We start from the raw sequence: 15753 nt of genomic DNA, 5'->3' as shown, positions 1-15753 counted from the left end.
ACACAAGTATTTTTTCTGTAGAGCCAGACTTTTTAATTGAGCGTAATATCACAGCGTGTGCGCCTGTGTGTGTGCGCCTGTGTGTGTGCGCCTGTGTGTGTGCGCCTGTGTGTGTGCGCCTGTGTGTGTGCGCCTGTGTGTGTGTGTGTACAATGGAGAGAAAGTCTGTCTCTTGAGGCTCATTTATGGATTCTGACAGCCTCACTTTGTGTTAAGTGTGTGTGCTTGATGCAGTCAGAACTGTCTGTGTGTGTATCTATGTATACTCTTGTGTAAGTGTGTGTGTGAAAAGGCTGTCAGGCTGCTGACTTTATGCTGAGTAAAGTGTAAGTGTGTGTGTCTGGATGGGCCTCAACACTGGTGTGTAAGCAGGTGGGAGAGATGGAGATGGTCTCTCTGTCTCATCTCATTGTGCTGCTGTGTGTGTGTGTGTGTGTGTGTGTGTGTGTGTGTGTGTGTGTGTGTGTGTGTGTGTGTGTGGCTGTCAGCTGCCCAACACCCATTATCACATGCTTCAGTTGAGACTGTAGCAAAGCTGCCTCTGTCAGCAATACACACTAATACACACACTCTAGCCTTTGCTGCTTTGTTAATTCATCTTTAATATTTGCATCCACCGTAAACATGGTTGTGTGTATTTAGAATTTGACTGTGTAGATGAAATCGCGAAGGAAGCATTTAATAATCTTTTCTATTCCAAACCAGAATCCACGGCCTACTTTCTCTTTAACCTGTTTGATGGAATGACAGAGAATGAGGTGCAGGCCAAAGAGGAGATGTTGAGAGAATACCTCAATCAGCTCAGCAATATGGTGTGTTCCTATAGTCTCTAATCACAGTCCTGCTCTTATTATAAACATTGTTGACCACGTAATTATTGAGTGCCACCTCATTTTTATCTCGACGTATTGAACGTGTGGATGAAAGTGTTTTGTTTTGCCTGCGTCTTGTGTTTGCAGAACATCATCATTCATGTGAACATCTACAGAGGAATCAGGAACATCCTAAACTCGTACCATGTGCCAGAGCTAATTAAGGTACAGCTTACTAGGCAAAATTGAACTCAATTTAGTAATCACTCTTAAATAATTCGCAAATATGTAAATGTTGATCTCTTTCTGCAGGACGTTCTTGTTCTTGTGGACAAACAAACAAGAGAAGAAGATAGCACTGAGTCTAAGGTAAGTGTGTGTGCTGGCAAGGTTATCTGTCTTTTAAAGCTGATATTAAGTGTGTATGCGTGAATGGACTGAGGGCATTTTTCACACAGACCTGAAGATGTTTGCATGAAGAATATCAACGTTGTACCTGAGTCTAGTCCAGAGAACCAGTATCTGATCCACGTAAAACGCTGATCTGTGGTTCACTTCATGTGAACACGTGTGTGGATCACGTCATGTGTGAAAGCCGTCTTCTTCTTGGGCAGCTTGTTATAACGTGATTGGTTGAACTGCTCACTTTATTTACTGTTTCACGTTTCACAACTGCCGTGAAAGGTGCGTTATAGTCTGCAGAGGAGACAGAATGTTGTCTCGAAATTATATAAAATATGTGGAGTGTATTTTACTCACCTCAATGATGCCCTCTAGAATTAATCCTGATTATGGGGTTGGGATTCGATTGAAGTTGAAGATGAAAACGCCCTAAATGAGTCTTAATGATTTTCTCTTTGGTTCTCCTTCTCAGGTTTTTGAGGGGAAACTAGCCATTCAGGAGAGAAGGCTGGAGGAGCTGAAATCCAAGGGGAAGCCGGTTGGAAATGCGTTCAGGCAGCTCATCGCTGCCCTGTGTGCTGAGGAGGTGAGGGTGATCATTTCACTCGCGCTGTCTAGGGCTCTCATTTCTCTGTCTAGCTTTGTGTCTGACTCTGTTGGGCAAAATGTGTATTTTTGTGTCTTCAGAACCTGGCCCATGCTCTGGAGCTGAAAGCTCAGTATGAGAATGAAATGACTGCCAGTTGCTATGCCCTGCTCATCAACCTTTGCTGTCGTCACGACAACCCGGAGGAAGCACTTAACCTGAAGAGAGAGCTGTGAGTTTAACGTGGACCCACACACAAATGACCATTGTGTTACTTAATCTTCAAGGCAATGAATCTTATCTTTTAGCTTAGTGTAACAAGCTGAGAATAAACAAGGTAGATGTTTCATAAAATCCCATGTGATCCATTTCCAGTGGTGTTTGAGACCCTAATCATCACTTGTGTCAGATGCAAATGAAAACGAGTTTTATCCCATATTAAACTGTAAAACACAAACTTACTTTTTTTTCTTTTGCATACCTTTTAGTTACCTAGGATGATAAAGATGTAAGTTTTACTTCATCAATTTGTGTTTTCACTTTTATCTAGAGCCCGTAAGGACTCCGAGGTCACGCTGGATGCTAACAAATACATGAGCTTGGTCAGGGTGCTCTCCAAACATGGCAGGGTTGAAGGTTAGTCCAACACATGATATACAGACTGCTTTAGTATTATTGGCACTTTTTGGTAAAGATGGAGAAAGGTTTTTGAAAAAACATCTGGAGTTATTCTCTCTCTCTCTCTCTCACACACACACACACACACACACACACACACACACACACACACACACACACACAAACACACACACACACACAGAGGACCCAAGAAAACTACTACAATTTTTATCACAAGTAAATTTAAAGAATCTTTTATAGAGTCATACAAAAATGTCTATTTTTTTAAGTTGAATTTTGAAAGTTTTATTAATAACATAATAAAACCTATATTTGCCATGAAAAAGCCATTGAGGCTGAACATTGAAGCCATTGAACACTCACTGAAAATGAGAGATGTCTAACCTTTAATTAAAGAAAAAAATCCCCACAATTATCGGCACTCACAGTAATATATATATATATATACACACACACACACACACACACACACACACACACACACACTTAAACGTTGTGTAAGTGAATATACACATACATATACATATACATATACACACACACATTTGGGCCCATCACCACCACCTCCTCATCGGAAGACTGTTATGACTTTTTTGCTAGTTATGTCATTCTCAAGAGAAGACATATATAAACAATCAACAAACCAAACCATATGTGAATAGACAAATGAGAACAAAACAAAAAACCAGAAGATAAGAATAAGGGAAATGAATACTAAAGAATATTCTTATTTACTGTATATTTTACTTTAAGTCAATCTGAGTAATCCATGAGCAGTCATCCATGACTTCCTCTTTCACTTGTATATAAATACGAGATGATCGAGAAGCAAAATTCGCTTAGTCATTCATCAATTTGGGGAAGATTAGAGAATACATAAATGAAATGAGACAAAAGTGTGTTGACCTTCGTAAATCAGACAGTGGCTATAAAAATTACGTGCCTGAAAATGCCCTTATCCGCTATTAGGATGATAGTTAAGAAGTTTAAAACAAACTGAGCTGTAATGAACCTGCCTGGAAATGGACGCAAGTGTATTCAACTACAAATGTAAGCACGTGCAGTTCAACAGAAGCTACTAGAACTTGGGACTGGGTTTTGTTGTCAGATGAGGCAGAAATAGAAATGTTTGGCAGTAAACACTCAAGGTGGGTTTGGAGTGAAAAGAAGAATGGGTTATACAGAAAAAAAAATCTAATCTCTACTGTTTAGTGTGGTGGATGAGCTGTGATGACGTGGGACAGTTTTTCCTCCAATGGCACTGGGAACCTTGTTACGATACATGGCAACATGGACTCCATACGGTACCTGGAGATTTGAAAAGAAATCTCTGGCTGCCTCTACCAAGAAGTTATAACTGGGTTGTGGATCTTCCAGCAGGACAGTAACTCCGAACCTGCTTCGAAATCTGCACAAAAATGGTTCAATGACCAATGCAATTTACTAAACATAGCAAAGCTTGAATGCACAACTTACAACTGTTGAAGCCTGGCAGTCCTTTGCATTGCAACAGCTTTTAAAATAATGATTGTATTTGTTCCTTCAAGGTCTTTGCATTCCCCCCTAATATGTCTTAAGTGTCTGTTCTTCCCCTTTGTTGGTCATAATTGATGTGTGTGAAAATAAAGTTTTGATAACTAAAAAAAAAAAAAAAAAAAAAACGAGATGACAAATGACCCTGGAGGATCTGTAGATTTAAGAGCTACACATTATTCTCCTTTAAAGCACCTTTTCCAAGTTTAAAGTCATTTGTGTCCAGCAAATATGCTGTCACATTAAGAACTCATCTAAATGGAGATCTTCTTAGGATAAATTAAATTTTCTTAAGGCTGTAAGATTTGTCAAATCTGTCTGTGAAATAATTTATAGCTTTGTGCTTTAGAGACAGTTGAAAGATGCACTTCATACTAGACTTAAAGAGAGCAGACACTGCATGAAATTTTACATTATATGAAATGTTTTTATTGGGTTACTTAATTAATTACTTTATTGGCTAAATTTAGTCTCAACCTGTATGCTTTAGTGCGATCGGTTGTGAAGCCTCAGACATCCGTCTCTCTGGACGGCCATGTTAATCAGCCATTATCTGAATTCTATGGTGGATTTCTTCATGCCCATATACGACACAATTACAATAAAATTGTTTCCTCTTTGCTTTTGTGCACGCAGTGATGGTGAAAATATATCCTCGCACTTCCTTTTCACCATGCGTGTCACTCCGGGGCCCCCCTTACATACTCCTCCTGTCATAGAGCGGAGGAAAATTACAGGACTGGCGCCACTTTAACGGAATTACGGAAATCTGTCCTGATACTAATGGCATATCATGCTGGGGGGGGCATTACACACACATTCGCAAATTTACATGTGAATTCAGGCGAAGCCGGGTAATGAGGGACGTGTGTGCGCGCGTTTATGTCTGTCAGCATGAACAAGCGGCCATTAGCCCGCCAGTGTACAACGGAAGCTTGTCTCCCACATTAACACACCTCAGTGCTCTGGTACAGCACCCAGTCCTGCTTGAAGATCATGACTCATTGCACCAGTGCACAGCGGCTGCCGTGTCTTTTAACAGCTCTGTCTCTTACCTCGCTCCATCCAGCATTCCCTTCATCTCTCCCTTCTTTACTTGTTCTTCACTTGCTCCACATTTTGGGGTAGTGTCATTTTGGATAAAGGCCTTGGACTGAACAGACGAGTGTGTTGGGGTGTGGGATATATTTTTCCCATGTGTGAGCTGGAGATCCACTTGCACCCCAGCTGATTAGCGGTTGTGTCCGTGCTGGAGAAGAATAAACTTTCTCCTCTTTGAGCTTTGCTTCTGCTTACTGTGAGCCAGGCTCTCTGGGAGGGCAGAAGAGGTCAGGGTGGTGGGATTTTTGTAGGACTTCTGTATGACATCTCATGCCTATGCATCTGGCATTCAAGGCTCAAGCCTTGAGCCTCTCACAAGGACTGAATTGTGTTTAAACGATTTACCTGCAGTAAGACCTGAAGTGTAGAGTTTGTCACAATGCAAGAGCAGCATGGAGATGTTGAATTACTAGGTGTGTTCATTATTTACTTAAATCTAATTCACACCAGACACATTCTAAAGCGAGGTTTTGGTGCATGCACGTGAAACGAATATTCTTCCAATTCAATCCACAATGATTCGCAAAAATGTGAGTCGTCCTGCTGCACTCCATCTCTATTATTTTTCAGTAGCGTGCATTATATAAAATCCATAGAGATGCATTTAGATCCCTCAATATATGAAAATCGTCTGCAACAATATCACGACTGAGCAAACTGTGTATAAAAAGTGTTGATCGGGTAGTGATGCTGATGGACAAACCAAAAAAAAAAAGTCTGATCACTGTCCCACTTTCTTAGGCCACAGTTTTCTTGAGCTTTGTTGTAATTACATCTGGACAACTTCATGTGTCTCATTCCACCCTGTTGGGCTGACACTGTTGCACATTTGGTCATTAGTTTTCTTGATAAAAATGATGCATGTTGTCATGCCTTGAAGTGCATGTGTGTGGTTGAGGATTGAATAGATGGTTGCTGCATGCTACTCCCGCGTTGCTTCCACGACGTGTCCGGTATGAGTTCAGGATTAGAGTGACGGCCTGATGGGATATCAGTGAGTAATGTGTATCTGACGAGCCACTTGAAGCTTTATTACATGAATTTATATCCAGCTGTTAACTGACACCACATCACCATTCTGGATGAGACCGACCGACCGCTGGGTTCCTTACACAACACCACTTCTCTCCTGAGATCCGTAGTGGCAGAGTGGTCTTGAGTGAGTGGAATGTAATCTTACCAAAGCACCCTCTTAAACACAGCATGACCCCTCCTGTTACCGCTGTCTCCTGCCACTGCTCCTCTTTCCTAGCCCAACTGAATCTTCTTTTGCCCCATCAAATTTCCCCTTGACAGATGAGAGAACGGGGACAGGGATTTGCATAACAACAGGACAAAAATTAGGGGGAGACGAAGAGACACAGAAGAATTTGTGTGTGTGTGTGTGTGTGTGTGTGTGTGTGTGTGTGTGTGTTGGGAGCTGGGGGCAGTGATGTTCTGTTGAGCTTTCCAATTTAAATACAGCCTGCAATCGAAGCAAACCTGTTATGAAAATAGATTGTTAGAGTGTAAATTATGCAAAACTCAGTTGAAACTCACTTGCGTGTAGCACTTCAGTTTCGATTCTTCCAATCACTGGAGGCATTTTCCAGCATTTCGTAAGGCTCTTTCACATGTCATGGATTTTACAATTTTTTTTTTTTTTAAGCAGCTTCTAGTGCTTTCCAAATATGCCACCTCCTGAACAGAATCTGGAGAGAAAATGGGCAGCGTCTGGCTGGTGAATGCAAGAAAACATCCAAGTTTTATAGGGCTTGTATAGGATAGGATGGCACATCTGTTGATGCCTCCTTTCATGTGCCCTTGCTGCTCAAATCTGATAGCAACACATGTCCGTTATCAAGCAGCTACAGAAACCGAAAGGCAAACAGCGAGTTTCTTTCATCAACATTGTGACAGGATGTGTAAGGTAAAAAACTGGTGAGAGTAGGAATTTTGCAGAGCATGTACTTTGAAAGCAGCATGACAGGCTTGGACATAAATGGAGCTCTGGAGAAGGTACTTTCAAACAGGAAATAGTGCCGTACTGTCTCTCTTCTCTGCGATCCAGCCTTGGATGATTAGTATCGTCTGTGCAAACAGGCCCTATCGGTATCAACCCATTAGCGAGCCTCTAAACAGTGCGTAAACACATCTTAATTATCTGGCTTGGTGACAAAGCAGATGTTGAGGTGGAAAGAGGGGTTTGTGGAGCTGGTGAGCGGCAGACCTTTGCCCTCTGCCAGATGGGAGCATCTCCCACTAAAAAAGCCTCCATTATGCCGTGTGATCAGCAGCGGGCCTGTGACCGCGGCCCACCAGGTTCACGCTGGGCACTCGCCGCACACCTATAATTTACTGGGATGCTTTCACAGGGAGACGCGAAAAAAAGCAAGCCACCATTGTGGGGGCCCAGTAATTGGAGTCTCGTTTAGAAATGCAAGTAGCAATTAGCGGCATATTGGCATTATACGCCAGCATTTGCATTCCCGCTGGGTGTAAAATGTTGTTTTAATAGCGGTTTGTTTTCCCCACATGAAATTATCTAAGGGGCCTTTTATCACCTCCTCCCCTCCCTTGTTCTCTCACTGGCACTAAAGCATGCATCAGCAGCAGGCCCATCAGGGGACAGCCCAGTTTCCTGTCACAGATGTGAACTTGCTGAGGAAGAGCCGTTTAAGCATCTTAGACTGGTTTTACCCAACCCTAAGCCTTAAGAAACTATTCATTACTTAATTTGTTTTCCAGACTCCCAGCCCACCTCTTCAGCTGATTAACAAGCCCTACATAAAGTGTGAGTGATGGAGCCGGGAGGACGTTTACAGTAAGGGTGTAAAGCAGTAAGGACCAGAACAGAGAGATGCTGTTTTAGGGGGATTTAGACCTTCAAAGTTAGGCTTCAGACTTTCGTTAATCTTCTGATTGTGCCTAATTTTAAGCATTTCTATAGCCAGTATCTGATGTGCAGGTCAGCAACCATTCACTCTTTTGTATTCAGAGCTCTTTGGCTCTTTGATTTTTTCAATGTGTGAAAACCCATTTATAGCCAAGGAAAGCTGGAAGCAGTATTGCTTTTTTTTGGAGTCTGAGAGAAATTCTTAAAACAAGAATGACAATTTGTTTGCATTTATTTCAAAGTTCTATTTTGCTACATACACTTATTGCCTACATTAAAAGAAACACTTATACACTTGCTTATTCATGCAATTATCCTATTAGCCAATCATGTAACATCAGCACAATGATCATGCGGCTACAGGTCAAAAGCTTCAGTTAACGTTCACACCAAACATCAGAATGAGGGGGAAAAATGTGGTGTCAGTGACTGACAGTGGCGTGGTTGTTGGTGCCAGACAGGTTGGTTTGAGTATTTCCAGAAACTGCTGATCATCTGGGATTTTCACACACAGCAGTCTGTAGAGTTTAAGTCAGAAGAGAATGGCTAGACTGGTTGAAGCTGACAGGAAAGCTATAGTATCTCAGATAATCACTCTGTACTTCTGTGGTGAGCAGAAAAGCATCTCAGAATGCACAAAGCACCAAACATTACGGTGGGTAGGTTACAACGGCAGAAGACTACGTCAGGTTTCAGTCCTGTAAGTCAAAAACAGAAATCAAAGGCTATAGTGTGCACAGGCTCGCCTAAACTGGACAGATTAAAAAAAAAAACAATCAGGCAATGTTTTTCCTGTCATCAGCTATGCAGTTTCAGTGAGTCTGTACCCTCTGAAAGTGGCCACTGAGTGTATGTTTCTTTAAAAATGACCATTTAAAAATGTTCTTAGGTCACTTTTGTTTATTCTGAACAAGGATGCTACTTATTCTGATGTTGACTGTATGAAAATCATGACTGGATGCACGACCGAAATGGTCAAGCACATCACTGACTGCAGATATGTCTCTCTCTCTCTCTCTCTCTCTCTCTCTGTGTGTCTCTTTCCCTCTTTGTGTCTCTTTCAGAGGCGGTGGACATCCTGAAAGAGATGAAGGAGAAGAATGTGAGGATGTTGGACACCACGGCCACCAGGTTGTTCCACATACTCAACACAGCCGCTCTGAAGGGGGACATCGCCACCATTCGGCGCCTGCAGGACACAGTGTTCACCTTAGGCCTGGTCAAGCCCACCAGCAACCTCTGCTCACCACTGGTTTCTGCTTACCTGGAGAGGTGAGTGGAAATAAATCCCTATTTCAGACTGTTAGAGTCTTTTGACAGGATTGGGAAGATTTCGGACTCCCTAAATTGCAGTGATTCAATCTTTACGTTACTGGAAGACCAAACGGACAGTTGTTTATCCTCAGATGAAAAGGGTGGTTATTATTTTTCTTTGGGCTAAATCGCAAATTTCACTAGAAGAAAAAAAAGCGTGCTGCTTCTCCAAGCTGGCCCCTCAGCCCCGCCCCCGGTCTCCTTTGAGGTCTAGTCGCTTTAAGAAGATCAGCTCATTTGCATGTTAATTATGCGCCCTGTGCTAATTGCTGGATTTGTCAGGGACATGCAGAGCACCGCGTAAGTGCCTCCCCTCCTCCCTACTGGGGAATACATGGGTTTACATGGTGTTAGTAAATACACACGTGCGCGCACTCACACATACACACACACACACACACAGGCTCACTTGGTTCCCTTTCCAAGACTGTTTGTTTTCCTGTCACTTGAGTGGCGCAAACACACCAGCACGGTGCGAGGTTTAATTGCTGCCTCGTGTACGATAAGCTTTCTAATTTAACTCTGGTTCATTAGCAGGAAGAAACATGGGGGAAAACGGGTGCCTCTCAGTAGAGAGGCAGATAAGCTCGCTCACACTCAGACACACACACACACACACACACACGCGCGCGCAATTGGCAACCAGACATTCGGGTACACAAGTTTTAGTTGAAGTCTAGGACAATGAGAATGAGAATACACATCTGAACTGAATCTGACAAGGGGTAATGTATTCTTATGTAGTAGTGTTTAGGAATATATAATATCAGTATCAGTATATCAGTATAATATCAGTATAATAATAATATTGTCATAAAATACATACAATACACAATACAATACACTCTTCTGAGATGGCATATGTCTATGTCAGTGTCATCTGTATTTCTTCATTGCATTATTTGAGAATGGCCAGAGTCCTTTTCTCTCGATATGTCTAACTCTAAAGTGACTGCATGTTATGCTAGAAGGTCAGTTGTGTGACAGCTTTTCTCTGATGTATACTGTACTTTGCTCAGTTTCATCAGTGTTTTCACATACCTGTGCAGTTCTGATTCTGAAAGATCGTCCGTCGTCACTGCACGCTAATTAAGCCGCCTAGTGAAAATCGTTGCATTGAAACAGATCTCTCTTCAGCGTATGTGTGTAGTGCAGCAGGTGGTGGGACACAGGACCAAGTATCTCATGCTATAGTTGTGTTGCACCATCGTGAGGTGCATTATGTTGAAATATTTGCTTTGTGATGTTTTTTTGTTTTCTGGTTTCTGGTCGTCCCTGATTTTTATTTTATTTTGTTCTGTAGATATTAAATAAATGTATATTTGAATTCACAGTACCAGGGACACATCAAAAGCCTATGAAATACTGTTAGCAAACCTAAATATCTTGATACATCTTGTGTATTGTGAAAATGTGTATTGTGAAGTGTCTTCAAATCATATGATATGATTTTTGCCTTATTGCCCACCCTTAGCGTGAAGTGATGATATTATCTTCTCCTCAGCCCTCCCTCGTCCTGTAACTTTTTTCCTAAGTCTCCAACGTGGCCCCACCCCATCTTTGTCTTTCTCTGATTTCCCATCAACCCTCCCTCACTCTATCTACGTCTTTTCCTCTCTGTCATCCCTCTCTCCTCTCTGTCTTAGAAAGCTGTGCGGAGGGGAACAAAGCCGCGCATGTCAGTATGTCAGCTATAATGACTTAATGAACGCTTCTCTATGGGATTAACTCTGACAGCCATCAGCACGTCGCCACGCCGACCACAAGCGCCGCTCCTGATCCATCCGTTTCTCCCCCCATACTTTTGCTTGAGTGGAACAAAGGGATGTGGCAGGAACTTTTTTTTTTTTTTTTTCCGCAAAAGAGGGCTGGAAGGGATGTAGTAACAGTAACAGGAAGGGAGGAGAACAGTGCTGTCAACTGGGCATGAAAAGTCTGGCACTTTTTTAAAATAATAATAAAGAGTGCTACTTGCACACATTTGACAAAGGGGTGTGTGTGTGTGTGTGTGTATCAGAGGAGCGTTTTAGGATGTGGTAGGTAGAACATTTGAAGAGCAGGGATGCAGGTGGACATGACAATCTTGTCATGCAACTAGACAACTGTCATATTGCTCCGTGACTGAAACTTAACCGTGGATCACAAATCTTGTGATCAATCTTGTCAACCCTCTGACAAGCAGACACACACACACACACACACGCACAAGCATACACACGCACACACAGAGGCGCACAGTTCACCATGTATATTTTTAACAATGCAAAAAAAAAAAAAAAGCCCAATGTTTTAGTGGTCTCCTCTTTCAAGAACGTGGAATGGATGATAACATGGGTGCCAGTCTGTGGAACAAAAGAGGAGGTGGGTATGAGCGAGAGATAGAGGAGAAGAGCCGGGAGGAGGAGGGATGAGATGAGCTTTCTTGTCTAATTCTTCAGGTTCTCTGCGCAAAGCACTCACTCATGCTTTTTTTTTTTTTATTCTCCTGCGACTTAATTGGCTGGAAAGTGCTTGACATGCAAAGTTGGTGACATTAACGGGTACATGTTGCAGTAAAGGCTGAATGCCAGTGACAGCTAAATTGTATCCAGGGAAATTATGAAGCCTTCAACATGGTTAAGTCTTTTTTTTTTTCCCCCCCTGAGGGGAGCGTAGTTGGAGGCAGGGGTGGTTAGCAGCGGTAGAGGGGGGTAATTGCAGTTTGGTGGGCTTCATATCCTGTTGATGGCTCTGAAGGTTGCTCTGAAAAGTTGGTTCTTCGCCATTAGATTTGAATTGGATGGTAGTTTGGGAATGGAATGGGCATTAGAAAGCGTGAGAGATGTGAGATATGTGTGATTAGTGTATTATTGTGTTTTATGGACTCGAATAGAGCATTTTCTTAAAACGACTGCCTTTTGTCTTTAGCTGTAACTGAAAAGTAACTTTTTAAACTTTTTATATATTTTTATATTGGATCTAATTATAACGGGGATCTCTGTGCCTCTCTCACCCCCGCCCCCCCCCCACCCCCACCCCCCCCCCCCCCCCCGTTGAGTGCATTGCTCAATCAGCTGGCGTGTGTTTTGAATTGGCTCTTGACTCCCGCTTGATGAATAATATTGCCACTCTTCATTTCAATTAAGCGCGATTGCCTAAGAGGAGTTGTCATGGGCCAGGCTCAATCACTGCTCTTGTTTTGTCCATCCTCACTACTTCTCTCCTCTTATATAGCCCACTAGCAAGGTCACCCCTGTCCGAGACATGTTCTCCTGCCCCTGCTGTATAATCTCAAGGGTCGTGCCCACCACAGAAATTATACCTGTTAAAACCCCAGTGGTTCACTTTCCCACCCTGCGTGCCCCCTCCCCGCCGGTGCCCTCTCTGCTTTGACCTCGACGTGATTGGCATGGTAATTACCCAATCACTCGATGGCTGCCATTGCAGTCACAATAGAGCGATCGGAGTGGTGTTTTTCTCGTCTGCTCCTCTCGCTTTATCCCTCCGTCAGCCCTCTGTCAGGAAAGCGCTGAGCTCTTTGTTAGGCAGTAGGAGAATGAGGGAGGTAGAAAGAGAGGTAAAGGGAGGGAGAGAAATGTAGCACATGGAGTAGATCTAATTTTGTTGCCTTGTTCTGTCAAACAGCCCAGTAGGGGGTAAGGGCTAGAAGAGGAAGGTGGGGTCTCAGAGAGCTGGGAAAGGCTGCTGACCTTATGCCTATGTCCTTAATGAGAAAATCTGTTTTGTTCCTCAATTAAGCTAACTGATCCTACTTTCAGATCTCTGCTCTACAAATCTCATGACTTTTGGACATGTTTTTAGTAGTAAAGTTTAACCTGGTCTAACAATGGTGTGTGTCTGTGTGTCTGTGTGTCTGTGTCTGTGTCTGTGTGTGTGTGTGTGTGTGTGTGTGTGTGTGTGTGTGTGTGTGTGTGTGGGATACGGCAGTGGGGATGTGACTGGAGCTCTGGAGGCAAGCATGGAGTGCCAAAAGCAGTACAACCAAATGCCCAGGATTCATGACATCATCTGTCGCCTAGTGGAGAAAGGAGAGACGGAGCCACTGCAGAAAGGTGACTGACACGCACGCACACACACACACACGCACACACGCACACACACACACACACACACACACACACGCACACACACACTAAAAGACCATCATTAGGATTTGTGAAGAGCGATGACTCTAATAGCATTTTTCCATTTTTCTTTTACTAATCCAAATCCAGAACTGTTTGAGTACCTGTGTCTATTTCTGACCACATAGCGCGCACACACCCATGCGCACACACACTTATCATTTATGGAAGAAGTTTTGGGTGTCAGTGCTTTCTAACTGTCAGTGAGTTTTCTGACATGGAAAAGAGGATTTTGTGTGATAAAATTAAATGCCTCGCTATCACTAAAAAAAAAAAAAAGAAAAAAAAAGGTCTCACTTTAGGCAAGCTCATCAATATAAGATCGGACTATGGCTAATTAAGGAAGCCAAACATTTTGATCATAATGACTTTAATTAATTAGTAATAATTAATTGTGCAGCCTTATATGAATCTGTGCCTTTTTATTTCTGTTATCTGGTGTGCGTGTGCGTGTGCGTGTGCGTGTGCGTGTGTGAGAGAGAGGGACATGGAGACACACACCCAGGCCTCCAGTGGGTCTAGTTGAAAAACCTATACAATCATGTTTTTAATGATCTGTGTCCTCGTACAGGCCATGGAGAGGGTTTAATGTTTTTGTTTGGAGCTGAGTGTGTTTGGAGTATTAAGGATGTGAGACCTCTAGGCTGGGGTGGAGGACCACTTTATCCATCCACTCCCCCATACCCACCTTAACCTTCCCCACTCTCACTTAGACACACAGCAGACCCATGGCCCTTCCCCAAACACACGCTAATGTGATTTCTCTTTAAGCGAACTAACCGAAATGTGCGCGGTATGAATAGAGAAATCAATTCTGGTGGAATTATCTCCTTGCTCTATTCACTCTATTGAGATGCAAATCTCTGTCAGGCTATGACAGCGTGTGTGTGAGTGGGGTAAGAGTGAAGTGCACCAGTGGATGTGCAGAAGTGCTTGAAGTCTTCTAGTGAATGAGTGAAGAGAGTGTATATAGGTAGGAGAAGCGATTTGAAGCGTTCTGCTAGGCAGAAGAATTCCCACACACTCACTGTGTGTACAGGCACGTTTTAGTTAAGCTGAAAGCACCCGCTCACCCTCTCTATTACACACAAACACACACACACACACACACACACACACACACACACACACACACACTTGGATGAAACCTGATTAAGTGTGATTACACTGAGGGCCTTACTCTTGAGGCTGTTCTTTGCACAGCCTGCCAGTTAGCACCAAAAAAAAAAGATAGAAGCAACAACATCCACCAAATAAAAGCATTCTGGGAATTTATATACAGACTCGTATAGTATTTTTTTCCTTCTGTCTCTCTCTCTCTCCCTGTCTCTTTGGGCAGCTATGGACTTTGTGAGCCAGGAGCGTGGCGAGATGATGATGCTCTACGACCTTTACTTCGCTTTCTTGCAGACGGGCCGCTACAAGGAGGCACGCAAAATCCTTGAGGTGGGAACGCCAGCATTGTGCTCAAAGCACAAAGCTATTTAATCTACAGCCACAAAGCCATTTCCGCTTTGAAACGACTCTGGCCACAAAGCTGAAATTAAGCTATTCACTCCACACTGTAAGCAAAGCAGGGGGCTGGAGGAGACAAACATACATAACAGTACAGGTGTGATTATGAAAAGGGCAGCTTTGATTAGCAGTCTGAGTACAAGTGCTCTTTACTGAAGTTCCCCCTAAGTGCTCAGGTGTTGAGCCTTATTTCTTAAGTGGCCATGAATGTGGTTCACTCAGGCATTTCTTCTTACACACACATACACACACACACACACACACACACACACACACACACACACCACTCACACATTCCATATAGTTTTACTCAGGTTAATGTTTCTAGACTCTTGGAGATTGCAAATGGATTTTTCTTGCATATTGTAGTTGTATTTAATTGTCCAGTGAGGATTTCCTCCCTCAATCTTTCAGCGTCTCTAGAACACGACTGATTTCGAGTCTCCTGACATGTTTTAAATGGCTTCGGGGCCGTTTTTACTCTCCACTCCATTTTGCTTTCCATCTTTACGTAAGCCGTGAGGTCCCATGAGTCTCCGCTTCCTCTGAGAAACAGCCCTGACAAAACCATTATGATATTTAGTTAGGCAACCCTTATAATTTCACACCACTCACCACTCTCCATCTATGGGACTGTACCACACTCAGTATGCTTGTTTTCACTCATATGAATATATTCGTTGCCCTTTCCGTTTGCATAGGTGGCTATTGTCTTCATTTGTATGCAAAGAACAAGAGATTTAGTGTGTTGAGTTACACAGAAGTTCCTTCATTATCATAAGTAACAAATGGACTAATAGTGAAACATCAAAATATCAGCCCAAAGTCTACATTTCCCTTTCTTAAAGTATT

General features: G+C 42.8%; 1 protein-coding gene across 1 annotated transcript in view; it reads left to right on the top strand.

The window, feature by feature from the left end:
* Nucleotides 1-15753, top strand: part of lrpprc (leucine-rich pentatricopeptide repeat containing) — a 50933-nt gene that overhangs the window by 16461 nt on the left and 18719 nt on the right. Inside the window, exons 17-25 of the mRNA XM_034302947.2 lie at nt 706-812; nt 960-1037; nt 1125-1181; nt 1687-1800; nt 1902-2032; nt 2351-2436; nt 9013-9220; nt 13190-13314; nt 14726-14832. Coding sequence (XP_034158838.2) covers nt 706-812; nt 960-1037; nt 1125-1181; nt 1687-1800; nt 1902-2032; nt 2351-2436; nt 9013-9220; nt 13190-13314; nt 14726-14832 — 1013 coding nt within the window. The remainder of the gene's footprint in view (nt 1-705; nt 813-959; nt 1038-1124; nt 1182-1686; nt 1801-1901; nt 2033-2350; nt 2437-9012; nt 9221-13189; nt 13315-14725; nt 14833-15753) is intronic.

Source organism: Pangasianodon hypophthalmus, chromosome 3 (genome assembly GCF_027358585.1).
Source record: "Pangasianodon hypophthalmus isolate fPanHyp1 chromosome 3, fPanHyp1.pri, whole genome shotgun sequence".
Lineage (NCBI taxonomy): Eukaryota > Metazoa > Chordata > Actinopteri > Siluriformes > Pangasiidae > Pangasianodon > Pangasianodon hypophthalmus.
This window is presented reverse-complemented; position numbering and strand designations above follow the sequence as displayed.